This window comes from Frieseomelitta varia, unplaced genomic scaffold, assembly GCF_011392965.1.
Source record: "Frieseomelitta varia isolate USP_RPSP 00005682 unplaced genomic scaffold, Fvar_1.2 scaffold_749, whole genome shotgun sequence".
Lineage (NCBI taxonomy): Eukaryota > Metazoa > Arthropoda > Insecta > Hymenoptera > Apidae > Frieseomelitta > Frieseomelitta varia.
Window position 1 is genome coordinate 184,567 of NW_025110533.1, and position 24,426 is coordinate 208,992.

Genomic DNA, 24,426 nt, shown 5'->3' on the forward strand with positions numbered 1-24,426 from the left:
CTAAAATACCAACATAAAAAAATCACTGGTTTTTTAGCTCCACCACAGACGAGGTGTGGCTTGGTCTATTCATATATGTACCTCGTCTGTGCCTGAGGATACAGTGCGCTAAAAAGCCAATTTTTTTTCCTGGTCGGTATTGCAGACTCTGATACATTAAATTCCATTTCATGTCTAATCTATTCTATCTTTAGTCAATGATTGTATGGTTAGTCTATTCATATACCTCGTCTGTGCTGTGATGTACAAAAGAGTACAAAAAATGCATTATATATGCGTTTTATAAAATACAGGAACGCAAATTATAATTGTTCTTCAATTAACTATATTCAAGTCTAGCTCAATTTATTTTTGTATTCATTAAAATAAAATTATCTGCCAGCAGAATGTCATAGCGCCATCTGTTTGATACAGTACACCCGACCATATCACTCTGTAATTATATCGTAATCTTATTTTTTGCTGAATCGGTAACGTTAAAAATTACTGGAAAATGATAACAGAGGCTTTACGAGTCTTTGATAGTGTTTGTCAATAGCAAATACATGATATAAAGTGTGATGCTTGTTTATATTTAATGCGGCTTATTACACGTACATATCAGTTCAAAGTGTTCTGCAGTACTTCCACGTTTAGTACGACGTAAGATCAGATACGTACGTTTAGTTGTATGATTTTTCTATTTAAAGAATCTTCTTCGTTCCGGTGAATCGATAATTACATTTTTTTAATATGATACTCAAACAGTGGATATCATTATTTACTAATGATTCCATATGTCCAGCAAGTTGTTCAATTACGTTAAAATACAACTCACATTTCCCAGTAAAATGTTCTGGCTGATAGTTGAAAAATTTTGTGTCATAAGTTGAAATTCGGCATTGCGGATAATGCAGATTTAAACGTGGTCCAGTTTGCAGCCGAATTATTAATTCCACCTTCTTTCATTTCAGCTGTATAAAAAGAATTCATAGCAATGTTTGAATGGGCATATGATGGTGTTAATGCCTCGATACCACGTAATGTGGGACCAGAGTGTGCAAATTACCTAAGCCCAAAGCGAAGGATCATTGAAACATTATTTATATCCATATTCATAGTAATCTTTCTAGTCTGGGGTTACAGACACATTAAATTGCCAACCAAAGTATCATATGTAAATCATGATCGTGTTGGTAGAAGAGTATTATTAATTATTATGTCATTAGTACTAGGAATGGAAATTGGTTTCAAGTTTACCAGCAGGACAGTTATATATATACTAAATCCCTGTCATGTGACAACAGCTGTACAGGTAAAATTAGTAGAATTGATTAAATAAGAAGTATATCCATTTTATTCGTGCTTATTTACTTAATTATTGCATTTTTTTGTAATATAGTTATATTTACTGGCAGCAGATCCTAGTCCTACAGTAACAGCAATCTTCAGGATACACTTGAACTTCATGAATGGACCACTTTTAGCTTACTTATTCCCAGAGACAGAATCTCGCAGAGTAAATCATGTTTTACTATTGTGTTCTACTAAGAAACATATATAAATATGTATTGTATGTTTCAAATTCACATTAATATAATTGTTTCAGATATTTGCTGATAAAGCAATGTATTATATTCAGCATGGTTTGATGGTAGTGATACCATATTACTTAATGAGAATTGGAGGTAGTTACAATTAATTTTCTCTGATTAATTTGAAAATCACAAGACAGAATTCATTATGTAACACTATTGTAATTCTTATGTTCAGGTGTATATAACGTGGAACGTTTATCAGACATGAGTTGGTCTGTTTTGAGCTATGGAATAAATTTAGCTTATCATTTCTGGGTTATTCAAGTCATTGCCTTGGTATGTATTATCTCATGTTCATATTTACACGTGTCTTCTATTTCGATCTACTCTGTTTTAACATTCCGTTTTTTAGCCAGTACAAGTAAATCTAAGTCACATGCTATGTGCAGCTATTCTTGATCCTTTTGAAGGTCAATATTATCGAGTATGGACATTTATTCATCAAGGAATATTATGTCCACTGTTAAGCAAACTATTCTGCTATGTATCGAATTTTCTATTAACGAAATTTCCGCCAACTAGAGTGAAACCGACGCTCGATTGCGCACTTGCAAGAAACAACAGAATGGAAGATAACGAGAGATTACACGAAGATGCAAATACCTCAGGCAATGGACATACTCACGTAAATTAATTCGATATTTCGCAATTCTGGTGGACATGATTTCCGCTGCAAATCAGTGAGTACATGATCTAAACAGATAGATAAATTTACATGTCAATAATTGAATGAACACAAATTATTTTGTGTTTTTCATATGTGAATTGTACAGTCACGATCTGTAAAGATTGGAGGTCCTTTTCCTGAATAAAACACGTTTGTAGTTATTTTTTCGCACTATACGTGTGATAACAGTAAATAGACACAGTACAGGGCAAACTGTAATAGAAATTAGGGATTTATAACTTTAAAATATAAATATGTAATGAACTTTAAACTAGGTGCTACTACTGTTATGTAGCACATATTATCCACTTAGTGGAAAGATTCTTTAATATGAGATTACGAGAGTCCAATGATCTCGCATTTCTGATGCGTCTGTGATTAGGAATGTTATTTGCAAATCATTTCCTATTGAAAAATATAGCATTTTTTAAAAATGCAGTATTGAGATTTTTTCGCATGTTATATTTTTGGTATGATAGCTTTTGTTCCTGTTTGAGATTATCCATATTATATGGATATATAAATATTCCTATGTATATTATTAATTGTTTTATGAAACTAGTCATGCATGTTATTTTTGGAGAATAATTAAGGAATTAATTTCCTTCTTTTATGGTTACACATTATTTATATGTGTAACTATTACATTATTTTAATGCTTATCTTATTATACTACAATTAGTGGCTACAATTTTAGCCATGAAAATAGTGTACAACACTTGTTGTAATTAAAAAAAGCACACCAATGAATTTTGTGATTTATTTTAAGTTTAAAATATTATTTTAATGTATATATATTTCAAATTAAGCTAGATAATTCTCATTATCTTTATAGAATATCTTTTTCAGAAATATTCCAGTTATAATAAAGCAGATTTATTGCGATATATGTAATGATTAATTGCATTATGTGATATATGAACAAAATATGAATATATTAATAATTGATAAAGTCATTGCTTATCCGTTTCGAATAGATTTGATAAATTATGTTAATAGTGTGCACACAATGAAATATTTAGTTTAGGTCTTCAATACATTCCATATTGTTACAATACTGCAATGATTTTTATATGTAGCAACTGCCAAAACTTTTATTTATTATTTTTTTTGCAATTCGTCCAAATTTTTGGAATTGTTTGCAATAATATCCAATACTTAAATCTATTTTTATATTTTTATTTTTGTGGAATTATCAAATTTTAAATTTACAAAGTGAATATTTGCTCATAATAATGAAATAAATTCACAGAATGTTATAAATAAAATTTATCAACTTTAAAAAATGTATTTATGGCCTAACAATGAAAAATATTTTTTTCTTGTCATAAATTTAATTTGTTATTATTTCTACATTAAAAAATATTTCCATTAACTTCTATCAAATTGCAAAAATTGGATAAAGGAAAATGTTATTGTAAAAATTCGATATTTTGATGTTTATGATTCTAAGCTTTAATTATGTGCACTTTTTAGCTAATCTTTATTTTAATAATGCGAATAATGGAATTTTACTTGCAATTACAAAGGCCTCGGAAAATTTCTGGAAATTTTGATTTTTAATATATTATCACAAGAAAATGAACTTTTGTAATAATGATTGTTTTGTGATAAAAACTAAATATTAGCCATTTGAATGATGCTGTGCAACAAGAAATATTTAATCTGCATTCACGCTATTTCTTAATAGATTTAGTAAAAAGATTAGGACATATATGTATTATGTACAGGAGGAATTATGTACTATGTAAATCTATATTCCTTCAAATTTGCAGCTCTGTTATTCCTCTTACATTCGAGTAAGCATCCGCGATGAAGATCACGTATATGTGTAAGATTCAAAGTCCTAATATGCACCAAAGACAGTTGAATTCAATTAATAATTTCAATTATGATTCAATCACAACATTGTGGTAACATTGAATCTTTAATGTATGTACACTTAAGTTAATACTTATTTATCTATAAGTTGCACAGCAATAAAAATTAAATGTACAACAAATTGCTGTTATATTTTTGTAAGCTATGGAAAGCGTCGTTGTTATAACGATAGTGGTCATGTTGCAAATTTGGTACTAAACGTGAAGTTTCATAGAGAACAAGGGATGAAAGAAACATTATGTTCGATCGCGAGTTATAATATTAAAATCGTATTGAATTGTACGGGATATGAAGTGAAAGAGGTTTGTACGAAATATTTATTGTATAAATGGTTTAAATAAATGAGAAATCATGATACGAAATACTCCTTGTTCTATCTCTTTTGTAGAAGAAAAGCATCGACATTTATCGGTCATTATAATTCGTGATATGCAACAATACAAACATTAAAGCATTAAAATAAAATAATTTATTTACAGAGCGATGTACATTCTTTTTTTTCTTCTTTTTATTTAAAACTCTCACACTTCTGATATACGCGCAAGTATACCGGTGTTCCAAGCTTAATCGTATCACGACTAATTCACACTTCCTCTAAACGTTTGTACAGAATAGTTTCGCGAATATGGTTACATGATGCGCGTGTAACACGTGTATTTACAAAACGATGTACTTTGGTTTCTTTTCTCATCGATGGTTCGAATCGTTTCAACTGGTTCATGTCGATTAAAATTGGACTTCTTAATACTATCATTGTATTATTGTAATCACATCGAGATTACATCGAAAGAATTGTAATAAGGCACCACTATACTCCACGTGTAATATTGGTAGTTCGTATTATCGAAGTAACTTATATTACGTTTCGCATTTTCTAAAACGAGAAATATGCTTTTTTCCCATGGAGACTCAACTGTATATCGATCATCGATCGGAAGAGAGGTATTAGTTCTAAATCAGTCCATGACTCGTAATGTTTGCTATTTATGCGAATGAAACCATTGGATATATACGAAATAAGGTTTATTTCCCCCTCATACATCTCATGATCGCTATTATATGTACACGATTCTGTACAAAAGTTTAGAAAAACCTAATTTCATTGAAGCTACACGTAACAAACATAATGACGATAATAAATATATACATTAAAAAACCATTCTCGTGATTTATGAAATATCTCTTGACGTTGCAGCGTCGATCGCCGACGCCGGTGATTAATTACTATCTACAAATACATTTCACAAAGCACGATATACAACTTTCACACATAGTCGACACATGATTTTCCCAGACTAAATGCGTAAGCGAATCGAAGTGTTGATTACATTAATTAAATAAAACCTGTTGTGCATCAATCACAATAGTGATCATTGAATTTCACACCGTGAATATGAATACATGATGATTTCACGACTATGGAACTTTACACACAAAGCTATATTACACACAGTATACCGTAACGCAAAATTTTCGTAAAAAACAAAAAAAAAAAAAAAAAATCAGTTCGACTATGATATTACATAGATGAATTCCACAGGTACTAGTTTCATTTTCTAACGTCGCTCTACTTAAAAAGGAAAATTATTAATTATCATACAAATCGATCGGAATTTGATATTTTACAATTTACGACATTGCTTTATACATTGAAAAATAAAGCAGCTATGAACACTTTAAGTGGAACACCCTGTATACTGTAATTACGAAGTTGTCTTCGATTTGTTTGACGATTTCGCTGCTTGAGTTCTATCAGTGTTAAAAAGAAAAAGGTCTCTTCTTACCATTAGGAAATAAATATTAATTTAAAATATGTATAAATATCTATATATAATAAAAAAAAAAAACTGAAGCGCATAAATTTTTGTAAGAAAGGACCTTAGTATTTAATCTATTAAATGTGAAATGTCTTGTAAGCCATACGCAACGCGCTTCAACAGCCATAAATAAATAAGTAAAACGCCTGTGCAGACATCATTGAAAAAACAGATATGCTAATAAAATATAAATGAATCACAGCTGTTTCTTTCATAATTCCTACAAAATTATGCATAAGTCATAAAAATGACAAAAATAACAAATGTAATGTTAAATGGTAGACTTTGTAAATAGTGGTAAGAAATAAGCTAATTACCACAGTATGTGACTATTTCATAAACAAGTAAGAATTTGCCATTTATTTGGCATATGAGTAGATTTTATGATTCATATAAAGCATATATTTTTACAACGACTCGAATATTAATACTGCATGGAAGAGTAAAGAATAATACTTATTTCTATGTGCATAAATATCAACTAAAAAGTTTTAATCTACATGATTTAAAAAGAACTTGAAATTTCAAAATAATTCCGATTCATTTCCGCTTATAGAAGAACGTTTATATCTTCTTCGCAGAGGAACTTCTTTTCCTAATTCAAGAATATTTTTTACATGTTTATTTCGAAATCAGTGATACGTCACTCAACTTTCTCGTGTAAAAGTACTTTCAATCGTGAAAATGAAACGAGAAATTTCATTATCAAATGTATACAGATCGCTAGTTATTAGCGAACATATGATCTCGAGTGTAATTCATGGATGTTGCTTGTCGAGTAACTGTTAGCATTGTATAAAGCACTACCATGGATTTATCGATTGAAATGGAATGCTAATACTATTTACAATGTTATTGACTGAATGAACAGGCACACATCTCTCTTAAAATGTATCAGTTCATTCGTGTGCTTATTCTACTTCATAGTAGACGTTTTGATGCAAAAAATTTGCACTCATCCAGACTTCAACATACAGCCTTGATCAAGCCTCAGGGGATCTACCAGAAGTAAAGTGTTAGCCATCTAGAGGTGGTCCTAAGTACACCATAGATACCTCTGTATTCCCATATACGGCAGATACAGACGGGTATAGTCTTTTGTCTGGCAACCCTGTATATTTAATTTATTATTAATAAAAAAAAAGAAATTCTCCTTATAAAACACATCTATTGTTAGTCGGAAAGCAAATAGGATACAATACCTCTAAATGCCACTCCCAAAAATTCATAATTTCTTTCAAAAGATAACGTGTTATCATCACAATCTAATATTACTCTAATTCTTTCCCCAACCTGTTAATTATAAAATTTTGGTACCTTAGGGAATATTCTTCTACCTGTACAAAAAGTGTTATCATAAAAAGAAATATAACGTACCTGGTATTTTGGAGCATTATTAAGCAAGGGATAATTCCCTTGTACATTTCCATTGTGTAACAGGTGATTATCTACTAGATTCCATCCCCATGAATGTTCGTCAGAGCCAACTAATGCTACATATCCATGACACAAAAGAGGTGCTTCTTTTGTAGCAATGCCTATTACTGCTACCGTTCCCAAAGGTCCTTCCCAAATGACTTCCCAAGCATGACGTCCATGCCGAAAGCCAATTTTACCTCTACAGGCATCTGTGCTCTGAGCAACTGGATTCCTATAACTCAAGTAGTAAACATTCAAGCACTCACTTGGCATTTATATGTAAAAAAAAAGAACCACACTCGAAGGTTTACATTTTACAATCGTATCGTTAAATTATTTTCATTAAAAAATTAGCTGCAGATTTTTACGTATCTCGTTAATCTTTGATATTAAAGTACGTAAAGTACGCGTAAAATTCGATCGAAAGTAACGAAGTTTGACATCGCATAAACCACGAATTTAACACGCGGTGATGACAGAATCCATGGTTCTACCTGTGCATGGTAAATCCATTGGGCCTAATGTAAATGTTACGGGAGCAGTCATTAGGATTCCACGCGTGGTAAAACGCACGGAGCTTCGATTTGTAAGTAGGCACCGACGACAATAAATCAGAACTAAGCGCCTCCTGAGCCAACTTTCTGATGCAGTGCATCCTCCACGCTTCATTATTCTCATCGTTTAGGAAACGGTTCCATCGTTTGCACACCAGCGAACAGTTTCTCAACGTTTGCAAGTCTAAATAGGAAAATATCACTTCTAAAACATGATCAGACACTCGGAGCGCTATATCGTCCATTTTGCCGGTTCTGATCGAGTAAACGAGCAAAACATACACGCGCAAGAACGCCGTGCGGCGTACATCTATATATCTAATATTAGGGCGATTTCTATGTAGCAAACACAGAAAACGTAGATATAAGAGAGGCACTCGTGACAATTGTTCTGTCTTGGTTTATTGGTTTCCACTCTAGATTGTGCGTTGTGTTTAATGATTGAAGCAGAAGCCTTTTTTCTCGGTTCACGTGCGCGTTGACTCGGTATCGTTGTTATTTATTTATTATTACGATTCTTGTATTTGCTCGATCTCAAATGGCGCAGAGTAAATCCACTGGTTCTTTTATAAGTACTCCTGGTTTTTGTTCTGATTGTGGGTCAATTCTACCATTGTTAGAAGAAACAGGCAATGTACAGTGTTACGCTTGTAAAAAAATTTGGGGTCCCGAAGGTAGCTACTCTTTTTGTTTTTTTCTTTTATTCCCTTTTCAAACTTCTGTGTTCCGTTGCGTGAGAATTACTTGCCGTTGCCACAGAATTGTAAAGAATAATTGTAAACGATTGCTTTTTGAATTTTATCTTTGAGGTTAGCTTTCGGAGATATGGAAATGTCGTACGTTATTCACTTTAACAAAAAGAACGTTTATGGTTCGTCAAAGCAAAAGGATGACAAAGAGGAAGAGGCGGAAGGTCCAATCGTCGAAAGGAAATGTCCTCAGTGTCAGAATAACAAAATGTCTTATGCTACGTTGCAACTGAGATCAGCAGATGAAGGGCAGACAGTATTTTACACATGCACCAAGTGCAAGTATGTTCATTTTTTTTTTAAAGTTACTCTCTGGAAGGCAGGAAATGTTTTTCAGAGGAAAGGAAAACTTTTCTTTTTAAAGGAGGTTTCATTTTCAGATTCAAAGAGACAGAGAATTCGTAACAGAAATTTTTATTACACATTTCAATTTTTACATTCAATGTCATTTAATTAGATGATTGGTAAATAACCATCAAAACATGAAACACTCTGCGTTAATGAAACATAGAGCTTTATTTGTGATGCACTCAACAAATATCAATGAATGGGTAATAGTAATAATGAATCATAATAATTTTCATAATAACTCTGAATTATCATTATATTTTTCTCCCCCTAATAATTCACGATGAAAATTTCGTAATAATGTATTTTGTTTTTTTTTTTTAATTGTATATATTCCATTAAATATTTTGTACAGTACATTGGAATAAAAGTTGTAACAATTAGTTTTAAGAAGTTCCTATTAATCTGTCTTCGAAACCATTACAGTGGTCCTTTTCATTATAAAATCCTGGTATTTAAAGAGTCTGTTAGTACGTCGCTTACACTACGGGATAGATTTTTAATTGTTAGCTATTAGTCACAATAATGTTTTATATTTTCTTTAATGGTAAAGAGAAATAGATACGCGCTATCATATATCGAGGAATTATTTTTCAACAACCAGTCCAGCAACTTAGTTATATACACAATGGAAGTTTCACACTATGACAGTGTTGAAAAGGCTTTTTATCCTAACATTGATAAAATCAACAGGAAGGAATCTTTACACTTAAACAATCCTCTTCAACGATTACACTTACTTACTTGCTATGAAGTTACATTTCGAATGTAAAACAATACATAATCATGCTGAAATGTAAAACGCACCTAATAGCAACTTGAAATTGTTAATAGACACGCGAAAAGCGGCAGTATCGAACGCAAAAACAAATTATATACCATCACCAATAGTTTCTAAATCAAAAAATAGAAGAAATAAAATAAATCATTTATCGTCGATGATACATCATTGCATACGCATCTCTTTTGAAGGCTTTTCCTTTCATAGAGAAAGTTTCTCTTTTTTCTGAATGCTTCTCCGAAGCGTTCAACTATACGTCTTTTCTCACACAACTTGCACTTGCCTCGCATATAATGCATAAAACGAAAGAGGAACATGTCTTACAAATTCGTAATTCGACGTACGAATTCTCGCCTCGCTCGCTATAGAATATTTAATAACATCCGTTATTATTATTGAATATTAATGTCCGTTAACAATATAATATAATATCTCACAAAAAAAAAAAAAAAAAAAAAAAACACTCATCTTGCTCTCGAAGTGATCGAGCGATCGGCGATTAATGCGACGCATTACATTCGGTTCGTTTCGCGAAATTTACATCTTACGAGGATGTTTCACGCGATGTAGCGCTGTTTAGTTCATACACGTTAGTTCATTTATTCGTAAAGGGCTAGAAATTTTTTTTTTTACTCTCGAGTCCATTAGGCCTTCGATGAACGATTGTGATAGTCTCTCCAAAAAAATAGATTAAAAAAATTTTTCGGATCGAGTCTAAATTTTCTTAACAATCAGTCGTTACGCTCGATTCAAACGATTCGCAAGTGTATAATTATATTAATTGTTATATTAATTAATTGTTATATTCGCGACTGTATGTGCCAAAATTCCTTCATCACCAGCCACGATATAGAAATTATAGAACGTCCTTTTGGCCAAGACACCGTTTGAATCGAGAGTGTTTCATGATTCTTCGTTCTCAGTTATTTACACTAACGCTTCATATTACATTATTGTACATCGAGTATGTACAAATGGCAAGGTATTTACAAGTGGAATGTGAGGCAGGTGACGCAGGTGACGCGAAGGATTTAGATTGTCGGTTTTCCTCGACGCTGCGATCATGAGGCTTCGTAACATTCGTCCAAGAAGTTTTCCAACGAGTGGTAGAGATGAGCTCGTGACTGAGCGATCCCGTGGTCTTCGTCCGTGTATGTCTGTAAAAATAGAATGACATTTTTGATAGTTTCATAGCAAGTACTTCAAGATATTTTAACAAATATTTGTCACAATTAAGTTCCCGCGCATAGAAATTTCAATTTATCAAGCGCACTGAAGATGACGAAATTGATAGTAAAAATAATGAAACGAGCAGTCAGAATATTCCTGTGATTTCCCTGAAAAAAAAGTCTTGGATATTGGAGACACATACATACATACTTTCCATTGTATCTACACAATGTATTGATACATAAATTAACTGAGACTATAAATGGAAACTGCGTTCCAAGAATTTTTTAATTTTCAAATTTTTAGGGGGAAGAAATGTATGGAGTCGTATGAAAATATCAAAAAGATTGCATTGGGATTACATTAGGAAAATGATTTCGTACCGAAATAGAATTTTCATATTCGCTTCAAATTTGATTATATATAACTGTGACCAGTCTGTGTTTAGTGCAACACTGCTAATGAAATTTTAAAACATGAACTATAGATATAGAAGTTTTCCATGGTAAGTGGCCAAATATTTTCACGAGTCGGCATAGTTATTTTAGTACCTGTGTTTCCTTTCTTTTTTTTTTTGTTTTTTTTTCTTTTAATATTTCGCGAAGTTTATTCGCACGATAAAACAACATGGAAGGTCTATTTATTTACGGAGAACAAATAGGGACGAATCGCAGCGAGAACGGCACGATTCTACGCGTTGTGTCTAATTGTCATTTAAACAAAAGCTTCGTTTCATTTCGCGCGGAACTTAAACGAAAACAGTAGGTATTCATTCACGGGCAATAAACTGCACTTGCCACGCGCTTTGTAGATTTTCATCGCGAACGTTCAAACAACCGTGCAAATAGCCGTAATAGGCGAATGCTGAGCATAATAATTTCGTAAGCTGTTTTCGACTCGTTCCCTTTTTGATGTATCCACGAAAAAACGTGAAATAACGAATCGAATAACGTTCGCCAGACGTGAACATAAGCCGTATATTCCATTGAATTAGATTTCAAACGAAAAGTTTAGTAGATGTTCTTTCGCAAGGGAAAGAAATTTAACTTTTTATCGTATCATATTCCTTTTGCCTCGCGATTTTCTTTCCAATTCTTTTCAGTGAGCATTAATTAGTCTAATTTGTTATGTTGTGTCCAATATAATTTATATTTATTAATCTGTAATAAATTCTTTTTATAGACGAGGGGTTGTAATATTGAAAAAAAAAGATTCAAAAACCTTTGGCGAAATGTATTTTTAAATTGAAAAATTCGTCTTCAAGTTTCTGAATTGTTTTCTAAAAAAAAAAGAAAGAAATGGAAATGTACTTTTTTATTAAATTACGTAAAAAAACGTAAAGAACGCACGTAACAAAAATGTAAAAAAGTATCCAAAGCAGAATATACTGACTGTAATACTCGTTGAAACAAATTTCTGTTTTCCTTCTGATTAGAAAAAAAAAAAAAAAAAAAAAAATATGAACCTTCCAAAGTGGATATAATAAATCAATTATTTGGACGTAAATCCTACCTGTTGCCTGAATAGGATATCCTTCTGCTCGAGAACCTTGGCGAGTAACAAAGATTGCTGATAGTGCACGTTGTCGTCCAACGTCCCGTGGATCAAGTAATACATCTTCGTTTTAATGTTATCCACTTTGTTCAGTAGTTGGCCTTGCTCGTAGCCGTGCAGGTTGTCCGAGGGCAAGCCCATGAATCGCTCGGTATATATCGAATCTGTAAAGTATGCATCGATTATTCAATATCACTTTCACGCGATACCATCTTCAGTTTCAATATCGAATGGATTCTCATCTGGATGTAATATCATCGGTATTGAAGGAATAATGCTCGAGCGAGTATTTGGCGAGATCGATTGGCAAGTAGCGTTTCACGATCTTCTTTGAAGTAACAGCGAAAGCGATGCTATTTTATAATTAATGATCCGCCCGTAGGCGGAAATTTAAATATTAAATACCCATGCCGAGGAGATAATTAAAACAGTTATTATTTTCCGAATTCTATTCAATTCCCGCAATGTTGTAATAAGAATTCGCTTAATATCGAGATCGAAGGAAAAATACAAACTGTTTAACGCGTGGGTGAGTTTGAAAAACATTTTAACCGATATCATCCGTCAGATCCCGTTAATTGCTTGATTTTCAGGCTTCCAATTTTGCGAATGAAATGAAATAAAATAAAATAGCAATTTACGAGCAATTTAAGTAACAGTTTTAAGAGAACTCTTCAAGTCAGTTTCCTTCGCTTATTAACAATTAGCGTTACGACCGCCAGCAGTGAATATTGCAGTGTAATTATATTGAAACGAATAAATGCTGGAAATGTCCGTGATGAAATTTTCCAAAAATAGCCGCAGGCCGACTCTCGCAGAAAACACTTTGCAGCCCTTGAGAGGATCTCTGATCCTTGAGGGTGGTGGGCGACCCACAGGTTGCGAATCCGAGTTCTAGAGTGTTTGGACCGAGTGCTCGAGATTATCGTCTCAACGGAGGGTGTTCATGGGTGCTCAAGGCTTTTGATGGATATGTCTTTTAGGAATGGTTACATCCAATGAAAGAACGTCTTTACAATTTGATTGAAAATCATATGACAGTGATATTATTACTATTTGACTCTTTAAATTATTTATGGTTACATACTGAAAAAGAATTCTCTTTCAGCAACTCTTTATGAATAAAATCCGATAATTTTTTAATTGATAAAAAAAAAAAAAAAAAAAAGAAAGAAATATGCATCAAATTCGAATTTCGTGAAAAAATTTAATAGTTAACAATTAGCACAAATTTCTTTATTCTCTGAGTTCACGAGTGTGATATTTAGATGTTTTGGTAGGTGTTTTATTGCAAGGAAGATGAACGAATCAACATTTACATAGATATTAAACGCATTGTTCGAAATGATCGGCATGGCAAATATTGATGCCAGTATGATATTATAATTACGGGGAACGCGGTAATTAGCACGTGCCAATTAATTAAAGGATATCACTCAATAATCTTTCGTGCTTTGGTGATCATCCGTTTGAAATAAAAAAAAAAAAAAAAAAGAAGAAAAAAACGAAAAGGAGAGAAAAGGAAAGAATTCTCGTAACTCGTCCAAAATTCAATCGATGTCACAGAAAGAGAGAGCAACGTGCTCCCTCTACCGTAAACATTTCCACGAAAAGAATTTCAATTCGTATCGCCGTCCGGTTCATTTCGCTCGACCTAGTTAACCAATCAAAATAGAAGCCAAAAAACGGAAGAAAGAACGAAAGAAGAAAAAAAGAAAAAAAGAAAGGCGGGACCGAATGAAATTGAATTCCATGTGAAATCGAATCGAAAACGGTCGCGAACGATTTCTTCGCAATGAACCTTCGCGGCTGTAAATCATTTAGCGCGAAGGTTTTATCACGCATGCCGCGCGAAAGCCACTCGATTATTTTTTTAAACGATCGCGACGCGGAGAATCCGAAATAAAATAATACCACTTGAAAAAAATCAAGTCAGGCATTTTTAAAACGGAGCGAAATTAAAAGGATCGCTAAATTTTCGATGAACGATTGCTGATGGGAAAAAATTGTACGACAGTCGTTCAGAGCTCGTTCGCTTATCTTTTTACAATCATTAAAGAAAAGATGCTTCTCTTTTTGAAAATTGTACAAATTCAAACGGCGCTGAAACGGATGCTGAAACAATTTCTGCCGTGACAAAAACCACCATGAATTCAAAAATCGAAGTCTGCCTTTTATAACGGCCCCGTAAAACTCGACGTTCAATTTTTTCCCACGTAGTTATAACAACTCAAACATTGACAATTTCTCGTCGTAAATTTGACGATTCTTTGATCTTGCTCACTAGTGTAAAATCGGTAGAAATATTTAAAAAAAAAAAAAACGAAAACCGGACAGATGAAATATTAATTAAGAAAAAATAACCAAATTTTTGAAGAAGAACAGTTTGAAGATTGGCAAAGGCAATTTTTCCCTAACGAAAAAGATATTAATATTAATACACGAAGCAAAATAAATTGGTAAAGTACTAGTCAACCGATTAGAACAGAAAATTAGATTAGAAAATAATGACTCGAAAGGTACGTCAAAGGTACATCAATGAAACGTTTAATTAAGAATTAACCTACCACAATCCATATTCCACAAAAAAAAGAAAACACTCTAAGACGAAAAGAATACTTATCGAAATTCGAATAGAATCGCGCCAAATAAATCGTCGTTAGATCGATCAAGATTGGCAAAGCGTTACGGGACGGAAGAAGAGAAAAAGAGAGAGAGAGAGAAAAAAAGAATATTGATAAGACGATGCAGGGAATCGGTAAAATATCCTTTGACGAGGTAATAGAAAACGGAGGAACTGAGAGCGCGATACAGCGCCGGTTCGACGATGATTTGCACGGTAGAAGTGTAAGTACCAGGAGCCGAGGTAACGGAGCAGAAGCGAAAGACGAGAAGTTGGGACTCGTCGACGGTTCGTTTCAGCCTCGATCGATTCAATTATTGTCGAGGGTCTTGTCGCAGCTAGGCTACGCTCGCGTTTCCAGATATCAGATTTATTTCCTCGACGAGGAGTCATCGTCCCTGCCGGGATCGAGCATTCGGAGGAGAAGGGGGGATGCTCGATCTTCCTCGTCGATGCACATTTTTAACGCGACTATTTCGTTTCTCTCTCCTCTCCTCCTTCCGTCGATGTCACCTTTATAGGTATCGATTATATCGGCCATGTTCTTATCCCTCATCCTTCGAGGTTCCTTTTTATCATTATAACTTGTCCAGTTGGTTATTCCAAACGTTGCAATGAAACTTGCTGATAAAAATTAATAATCTCTCGATTATTTATTCTTTGGACAAACATTTCTTTTTTTAACATCTAAGTGAATTGTCGCAATGCAATCGTCTGCAATGTAAAGGGAATTATAAAAATGCAACAACTTTTGTTGAGAATATATATACACACCCGTTTAAAACTGTTCTAATTAAAAATTCCATTAAATTTTATTGAAATTATAAAATTTTATTAAAAACTCTCTTGACAAAACACACTCCTGTCTTTTCCACGGACATCGATTATGTTCTCGTTCCTTCTTTGTTGTTACCACTATTATACTTCTCTCTTCGTTGTTATCAAGTTGCTTATAATTTTGTATAGGTTTTAAATTACCATAGTATGTCATGATTTTATATTTTTCGCGTTGAAATAAAATTTCGTCTTGAACAATGCGTCTCGTCGTCAGTGTTCCTTTGCTCACCTTAAATACCGGGTGCGTTGATAACGACGATAAGTTTATCTCTTGCAGCAGGTATCTCTACGTCGCTCCACGTGTTTCCACGATCGTTTGGAATTAAACACACTTGGGAATTACATTTGCGGAGGTTTAAGGACGCTCACATTCGCCCCTCGAATATGAACACTAGGCAGAGCAAATTTCGCCGGGTCGAACGCAGAAGGTTTAACTGGTTTACCGTTCAAACAGGGACAGACTCTCGGGCCAGATTCTCGTTGTGAACGTTCTGTGGCCAAGCGTCGCTAATGAAAGATAATATTCAATACAACGTTGACGGAAACGCAGGGGTGCAAACAGAAATTTAAGAGATATCCAACACCGGATTTGAATTCACAGTTCGCCGAGGCCACAGAAAAGTATTTGAACAGTCGATCACTCATTATCATTAACAAACACACCTCAATGCTCGATGTTGTATTTGCAATTTATATATGCATTTTCAGATTGATTTCAAATTTGGCCGATATTACGACGACAGTGTCGACAATCTCAGAGCGCTAATAAAATTTTCAATAAAATTCTCAATAAAAAGTCGATAAATACGGCCGAAATCTTCACGTTTTCGAGTCAATAAAAATTATTATTTCAAGCCACCATAAATATTGCAGTATAAAAAAAAAAAAAAAAAATACGCGGAGTACGTAACGCGGGTAACTTTGATCAGAAAAACCTGAGACTCTCTTCATTTAATTGAATTTTATCACCGACGAATTTTATATCGTGGAACGTGCAAAATACGAAATAAAATTAAATATATCCTAGATTCTGGTTCGACCAGTTTAAATCAATGGAAAAAAGGGATGAAACTTTGATGATTCAACAGAGATTATTCTAGTCATCAATGATCCAACGATACTATAATCTGCGAGTACAAAGACGAGTACGATGATGAAGTGATTGTCCGATATTTAAAGAACGAAATGACCATAAAATAACGACGTAGCAGGTATCGTTCAAGCTGACAGATGGAAATATTATCATCGTTGGACGTACCGTAAAGAGCCCAATCTGTTACAGGTGCCACGGACATGCCGCACTTGAAGACACCGTGATAATCCATGGCGAGCGTCATGCCAGTCGCGTATCCACCGTAACTCCAACCCCATATCGCCGTCCTGGTATGGTCGATGAATGGAAGCGTGCGTTGCAAGTACCTGCAATCGACGAGAAAATCGATCGATGAAACGACGGCTGGTTTTAACTCGAGGAATTGTTTCCTCATTAAATCATATATTTATTTATTAAACCCGTTTTAATAACGAAGATTTATTTCGTTTATGCAGCTTACGGATTCGTCTTTCTCCCTCTCTCTCTCTATTATCAGATTTATCCGGGTTTCATTAAAAGCACGATTTGAATAGAGGGACAAAGAGTAAACACAGAGGTGAAAAATGGAAAAATATATTTCATCGGATATAATGGTTGGGCCGCAGATATCTATGGGTAATCCTGATATGTCTATCATCCTTTTCAACGGGATGGTCGAACGCTTGTTTTATGATTTCTCCCTTCCCTGTTCCGTTGTTTATATTGCTTAATGTTCATCGATGAAATGAATGGAACTTTCAGTAATCAGTGGATTTTCGCATGGGAATTTGTAGCTTCGAGAAAATTGTATCACGCGAGTGTCGAATATCATTTTGAATAATTTTCCGTGTTACGCGCTATTTTGCACAACTGTGCGTCTCAAAATTCCCTGCGAACGCGTAAAACATCTGCAGCCAAACAGAATATTGCGAAGAGAGTTAATTAGCCTTGAAAATTTTTCATTCAGTCGAATTTAAAAATTTCCAGCGAACGCAGAGAAAATCTGCCAAATAAGGAGGAGAGTTACTAGTTAATTAGCCTCGAAAATTTTTCATTCGAACCTTATCAGACACTAATCTCCTCTCGTGGAGAACGTGAAACAGAATACTTTGAATTTTGTTAACAGGGACGTGAATAGTGCTATAGCATTCATTATATATAGCTATTGTGATATTCTGAGCACTTGGACAAAATGTGATTAAATAAAAAATGTAGATGACGCAATTAGTTTAAAAATAAATCACATCTCTCTTTCTTTTTTTTTGCAGCTCGATGAAATTTTTACTGTTCGCGAACGTGTTAACCTAAGTCACTATACGATGGAGCTTGAAAGAGTGTCGCTGATCTTCTCAGTTACCAGTAAGCTGACGCGCGTAAAAATCGTTTTCTTTTTTTTTCTTTCTTTCAAAGGACGGCCGCGGTAAAATGAATGTCGCTGGCTGACCTAAGTGCTTGTCCGCCGGATGCATTATGCATCCAAGGTCCGTTCGCGCCGGAGGAAGATAGATTTCAGAGAAGCGAAACCGGGTGGACCGTGCGCGCGCGTGTGCCTGGCATCCTGGGTGAAAAATAGATACAACGGGATCTAGTGGCTGGCTCGTTCCCTCTCGCAGCCGAGAGGCTCGCGAAACACGCGTCCAATTTTTGTAACCGCCTCTCTCGCCTCCGATGGATCTCCACCGTCGGTGATTCTCGCGACGAACGCTCGAACGATAAAGAAGATGGATCTGCGAGTTTGATCTGCGAGCGTGACCCGAGGTATCGCAGGTATCCGCCTCTATCTACTTTTATCGGGGCGGAATTTGATAAAAGTTGCTGGATGGATCTTGGATAAATGGATTAGAGGAGCTGGAGGCTGGCGGGTGTGTTTTAAAAGGAGGAAGAAAAGGGAGAGAGCGGGAGAGAGGTGACGGAAACGTGCGTGATGGCATTGACTGAAGATAGAACAGATCGGGACATTGAATAAGGAGACTTTAGAGCGTCTCGGGCTCTGAAATATCAATGAGGAAAATGGCCACAGGTTTTTTTTAACGCTCTCAACAGTGAATGTCCAACTGGAGAACGATTATCAAGTAAAACGATGCAAGTTGATTAAGTAAAATCGAATCTGTTACGGATAAATCAACTATAAGTCAGACATTGGCAAGTAGTACAGGTCAACATACGGTCAGAAATCCGCAACTAGTGTATGTCGGTGTACAATCAGAGATCAACAAGTAGTACAAGTCAATGTACGACCAGAAATAAGGAAGTGATACGAATCAGCGTATGGTCGGATATACACAAGTAGTACAAGTCAACGTGGTTATGGTCAGGCATAAGCAAAGACATAAATGCTAATTTATGCAGAGAATAATTGGGCTACAGTCAAAAATTAAGTTGATCATTGGTCGTCTTTTTAAAATAGCTATGCAAGTGAGAAAACGTTCGCGTTGAACTTAATGAATAATCTTCAGTGTAACAACGTTATTCATATTTTCTAATTTTAATTCCTATTGCTAGCAGCGCTGCGGTGCAAGGTCTGCCTAGATCGATATGGCAGAATGTGACAGAAAAATGGTAAGGGGACCCTCCAAAACATGGAACACGAGAAAGAATTGGATGTCCAGTCTAGTTAGTCAATGGTGATGGTATTCGATCGACGCGTGATGCATAGTGAAAGAGGTTCTTGTTGTCAGGAGTATCGCAAGTTCGGTTATAGGTGATTATAACAATTTATATTAGATTCTTAACAATTTATATATATTTGTATATATCTATATCTATATTTGTGTATATTTATAACAATTTATATATATTTTTATATCTTAACAATTCATAGATTATAACAATTTATATTAGATTCTCTCCTAGCTTGGTATCAGAGTCTCGTACGACCAATTTGAGACAATCAGAGATTTGGATGGGATATCAAAATATTAAGATATACGTTTGAAAACGTATGCGTTCGTTGTTTGTTTTACACAATAATCGTCGATATGTCACAACGTTCAGTGAGTATCTGGAGCATTTCATTATATTTCTGACGACTGAGAATGAAGGGATGAAATGAAACGAAATTGAAAAAATTCCAAAATTAAATAGCCAACGAGCGTCCAACGATACCAGTCGAGGGTTTAAATCTCTCTGTTCCCATTTTTCTTCCGTATGTCTCTCCCTTTCTGTCTTTCTTTCTATTAAACAGCTGTAAGTCGATCTTTTACAGACATTTGTAGTTAAATGGCCGTTTAGACATTTCCTCCGTGTATTACCTTTGCTCTCAATATTCTTCCTCGTTCGCTTTGTGCAACGATTGTTGATAGGAAACAAGTTTATAAAGGGACAGGACGGAAAATTGAGAACGAAAAGATTCTTTTGTCAACCTTTTAGACAGTTCAACGGTATATTTCTCGGAATAATATGAGAAATATACACGATTCCTCGAAATCTTTGCCGTGGAGATGAAATTGCAGGAATTAATTCGAAACGTTTTTTCCATGCCGATGTCTCGAAGTAGCTTTCTGTGAATTTTTATTTTTTCGTTGGGGATTAATTAAATAAAACAATGCGGCATTTCTGCATTTCGGGAAAATTTGGAGAGTGCAAAAGTCCACAGAATGCAGTTCTCAAAGTAATCTAATGAAAAAAATACGAAATTACATTAAACAATTCTGTTAATATCTCAATTGGATGGTACGAGTTGCCAGAAGAATGGCGCTCGTAGCAATTTGTAAATTCATTAGTTTAATAGAGGTAATTTAGTAGAAATTACGGACGAGTTCTCTAGGGATAAATAGAACGGTGAACCCCCTAATTTCTAGCAAATTATGCCCAGCTCTATTTAATGTGTTACTGCGTTGTAATTTCTGCCTCGCCACAAAAATTTAACCGTTAAAATCCGGTGATCCAGAGAAGACAATTGAAATTTAGATATTTTACAAAACTACTTCACTTGGATGAAGAAAGAAATTTTCAGAAGAAAAGCCGACGTATTTCACCGTCTCAGCTTATATTATTATAAGTAACAAACGTATGAGTGTTCATTTGGACATCGAAAGAAATCGGGTCTTCGTAACGAAAACTTTACAAGAAAAACTAATAAAAAAAAAAGAAAGAGAGAGAGAGAAACGAAAAATTCTCTTTCCAACGTCCGAACGTCACCTCGCTTTTATATTTCGCTCGCCGCGCATAGAGCAGAAATGCACGTTTGGACAGTTTCCAAAGAAAGATCACGAGATACACAAGGTCCGTCTTGGGGAAACTTCTATTTTGGGACTATAGGAAGTGCATACGGTAGACAGACGTTCCGCGAAAGATTCCGGCAACTCTGATTTCACCCGGCTAACCCAGATCCGGTTGTGTAGCCGGAGTGACGCAGTGCGGAGGGTGGAAAGGGTGGGTCCAGAGTGCGGTGGGTTGGAGTTTAAGGTCCTGGCCGGGTCATAGTCCTTTGGGAACCGGGCCGTGTCACCTTGTCCGCGTGTATCTCCTCTGATTTCTGCTAGAGATGTTCGTCGCTTTTCGTAGCCCGGGGCCGTGGCGAGGGTGTCAAGGCTACTTTAAACGCGAGACCCGCGTTGATTGGCGACAGGACATTCTACTTGCCAACTAACAGGATTTGGGTGTCCCGTCGACTTTGTTCCACGTCCAAGAAGACCACCCCGTCTCCACCTTGAATTTCCACCGTCTTAACGTTTCAGATCGCGAGGATACGATTGATACAATCTTCGTGCGGATAAGGTCAAAAATTATTTTCGTTGAGGAGTTATTGTGTAACTGTGTATTGAGACATTATGTTACGTTTATGTATTAATATATTATTTATGTTATTATAATATGATACTATATATTAATCGTGTATTAGCACATAATAGTATGTTGAGACATTTTTTTTAATTTACAGTGAAGAGTGTAATTGAACCAATAATGATGAAAAATTGTCAATATTTCAAGTACGAAAAATATATTACAATTTAATATATTATATATTATATATTATATATTATAATTGTATATTAGAACATAATAGTATGTCAAGACACTTTTTAATTTACAGCGAAGACTGTAATTGAACCAATAACGAACGAATCGTCGATATTTCAAATTATTGTGTTAAAAATTGTAGAAACTCAAACGTTTCCAAAAGCACGGACAAAATTTTTCTCACGGTTAGATTCTCAACTGATTTGGAAGATTCAAATTTTTTCTTTACAACGATCTCCTGAAACTTGCCGCACGATTTTGTTTTCTATCAGAATTTCTCGAGTTCAAAATTTTGGTGTTCAAAGGTCAATGAAATGACGAGAGAATATCGTACAATAATTTTTAGGGACTCGTTGCAAGGAGGAGGCTTCAGTCTTCAAAAGAATAATAAATTTAGTGCCGAAAAAGATTGTCCAATGCTTTTAGTTTGAATAACAGCGTCATTTCCTTACTATCTTCAGCTTTACTCTCAGCGATTGATAAGAAAAATGAAACAAAAAAAGAAAAAAAAAAAAAAAAAGAAAAACAGGAAAAGACGAGAAAAAGAAAAGGACTTGTATCAAAGTCTGTGAATGAAACCAAAGGATGGTCAATATTGTGGTAGATTTCCGCTCGGTCAACTGGAAGACGCATTTGATATCCTCGCTACCCGAAGAAAATACGCGATTTCCGGTTGGAAAAGGGTAAGAAGGAACCGGTTTCTTAGAATCTCTGCTGCGGCAGTTGTCTCACCGCGTTCTTGATAATAATGGTTCCATAGGGACCACGTGGTTGCCCACAGAAATAAGAGAGACTCTTCGCTGAACTTCGGATTCCTTTTTTCGCGAAATTTATTTAGTCTCGTAAATCGGCCAGTTAACCTCCGCCGCACTCTATTTCTCCGGCGAGCAATGTGTCTCTCTCACTCGTTCGAGTTTTATTTTTCTCTTAAATATCATATTTTTCCTTTTTTTTTTTAGGTTATCGTATTTCATTTTTTTTTTTTCGAACGGCGTGCATTGTCTTCGATCTGGACTTTTAACGAGCCATTCGCGGACTTCAACAGGGCCACGCTCTACTTTATTCTCGTAGCTCTCGATCGATCTTACGCGATTCTGTGTTGTAGTTCGAGGCAAATGGACCCGTAGAACGTGTTTTATACGTTTTAGGTGTGTTAGGTAATTAGAACAGAATGATTGATTTGTAACGATTTTTAATAAACAAGTTAGATAATTAAAAAAATTCCGTCAAAAAATTGTAAAAACTCAGGGATTTTAATAAGAATTATCTCATCGAACTTCAAAAGATTTTTTTAACAAAGTACGTTTAAGAAAAGATTGGACAATTTAGACTCAGAGAAAATATAGCTCGAGAATGTTAAACGTAAAAATTAATATGACGCTTTTACATTGAATTTGTCTTTAGTACAATAACATACCATTATAATTTCATGAAGTTTGTATGAAAAATTACATTTACAAGAACATCTCAAGTTCAAATATGTACAGAAAAATTCCTACCAACTTGATTGTATTTTCGATTCATTCTTCAAATACGACGAATCTTTCTCAATTAAACTTAAATCGATCGTGAGATCGAAGTTCACAACGGTTCATACTCCAAGAAATTCCAAGGAAATACAAGAATTTAAGAACGAGGAAGTGAGGTGAAAATTAATCAGACCGCACGGATCAATTTCAACTTGCGCTCAACTTCCTTATTTGTATCCGTCTGTACAAGTATGAAGTATTCACGCGTAGAATGAAACAGCGAAAAGACCGTCAATTGCAATTTCTCGCCGCAGCTAGCGAGCATGATCGAAGAGAATCGTTAGTCGAAGGTGTCTAGCCTGGTCTGAAGTTTAATCAAAGTTTCGAAACCTACCTCCGCTTCTCTTGTTCCCGATGCCGACTGACGTATCGGAACCTTCTATTTGAACCCTGATGAACAAACGAACTGGCCGAGAAAGGTTTGCGATCCGCGAAATGCTTTTTCCTTAATTAGGATCTGCGAAATTCCACCTTGAAATGCCTTGTTTACTCCCTAAATAGGGGAAATAGATTTCGACACGAGCCTGAAATCGATCATCTACCTGACTAACGTGAAAATTTCAACTACGATTATTTCAGGAAATTAATAAAGTTTCCAAGCTCTTTCCAGGAAGGAAAGGTTCAACTATTTCTCGATTATTTGGTTTTTTCGTTTCCCTGCGATTTTCTTATCAAACGTACTTAATTCGAACGGATTGTAGCTTTTCATCTGCAACGAATTTGGTAAATTTGTATTTCCATGATCGAATTTAATTCTGGTCCCATTTCTGCAGATTTAGAATTATTAATTTAAAATAGTTCATAGTGTGCTGACATGAAAATTTCTGCTACGATCATTTCCCAGGAAATTAACAAAGTTTCCATGCCCTTCTTGGAGAACTCTCAA

At 34.8% G+C, this 24,426-nt stretch overlaps 4 protein-coding genes across 10 annotated transcripts in view; 2 read left to right on the forward strand and 2 right to left on the reverse strand.

The window, feature by feature from the left end:
* The first annotated feature begins 216 nt into the window (after positions 1-216).
* Positions 217-4,487, forward strand: LOC122535627 (transmembrane protein 164). Of its 5 annotated transcripts, XM_043667328.1 has the most exons (7): positions 443-656; positions 954-1,294; positions 1,382-1,498; positions 1,589-1,667; positions 1,753-1,853; positions 1,930-2,257; positions 4,020-4,487. In XM_043667328.1, exons 2-6 carry the CDS (start codon positions 977-979, stop codon positions 2,209-2,211), a joined length of 897 nt encoding a protein of 298 aa, XP_043523263.1. In that variant the 5' UTR covers positions 443-656; positions 954-976; the 3' UTR covers positions 2,212-2,257; positions 4,020-4,487. The 5 variants fall into 5 exon arrangements, with proteins under 5 accessions (XP_043523262.1, XP_043523263.1, XP_043523260.1 ...); XM_043667327.1 differs by lacking the exon at positions 443-656 and adding an exon at positions 217-435 and having other exon boundaries at positions 1,930-4,487; XM_043667325.1 differs by having other exon boundaries at positions 443-660; positions 1,930-4,487.
* Positions 4,488-4,578: 91 nt separating this feature from the next.
* LOC122535628 (F-box/SPRY domain-containing protein 1) lies at positions 4,579-8,221 on the reverse strand. 2 transcript variants are annotated; one of them, XM_043667329.1, is made up of 4 exons: positions 7,856-8,221; positions 7,320-7,599; positions 7,145-7,235; positions 4,579-7,053 (listed from the first exon to the last, which is right to left on the reverse strand). In XM_043667329.1, exons 1-4 carry the CDS (start codon positions 8,158-8,160, stop codon positions 6,959-6,961), a joined length of 771 nt encoding a protein of 256 aa, XP_043523264.1. In that variant the 5' UTR covers positions 8,161-8,221; the 3' UTR covers positions 4,579-6,958. The 2 variants fall into 2 exon arrangements, with proteins under 2 accessions (XP_043523264.1, XP_043523265.1); XM_043667330.1 differs by having other exon boundaries at positions 7,320-7,593; positions 7,856-8,219.
* A 123-nt stretch (positions 8,222-8,344) lies between these two features.
* Positions 8,345-9,949, forward strand: LOC122535626 (DNA-directed RNA polymerase I subunit RPA12). 2 transcript variants are annotated; one of them, XM_043667321.1, is made up of 3 exons: positions 8,345-8,589; positions 8,730-8,946; positions 9,029-9,949. In XM_043667321.1, exons 1-3 carry the CDS (start codon positions 8,454-8,456, stop codon positions 9,123-9,125), a joined length of 450 nt encoding a protein of 149 aa, XP_043523256.1. In that variant the 5' UTR covers positions 8,345-8,453; the 3' UTR covers positions 9,126-9,949. The 2 variants fall into 2 exon arrangements, with proteins under 2 accessions (XP_043523256.1, XP_043523257.1); XM_043667322.1 differs by having other exon boundaries at positions 8,347-8,589; positions 9,045-9,949.
* Positions 9,063-24,426, reverse strand: part of LOC122535630 (venom dipeptidyl peptidase 4-like) — a 105,652-nt gene continuing 90,288 nt past the window's right edge. Inside the window, exons 8-10 of the mRNA XM_043667332.1 lie at positions 17,236-17,396; positions 12,476-12,681; positions 9,063-10,950 (exon numbers count right to left, since the gene is read on the reverse strand). Coding sequence (XP_043523267.1) covers positions 10,855-10,950; positions 12,476-12,681; positions 17,236-17,396 — 463 coding nt within the window. The 3' untranslated portion in view covers positions 9,063-10,854. The remainder of the gene's footprint in view (positions 10,951-12,475; positions 12,682-17,235; positions 17,397-24,426) is intronic.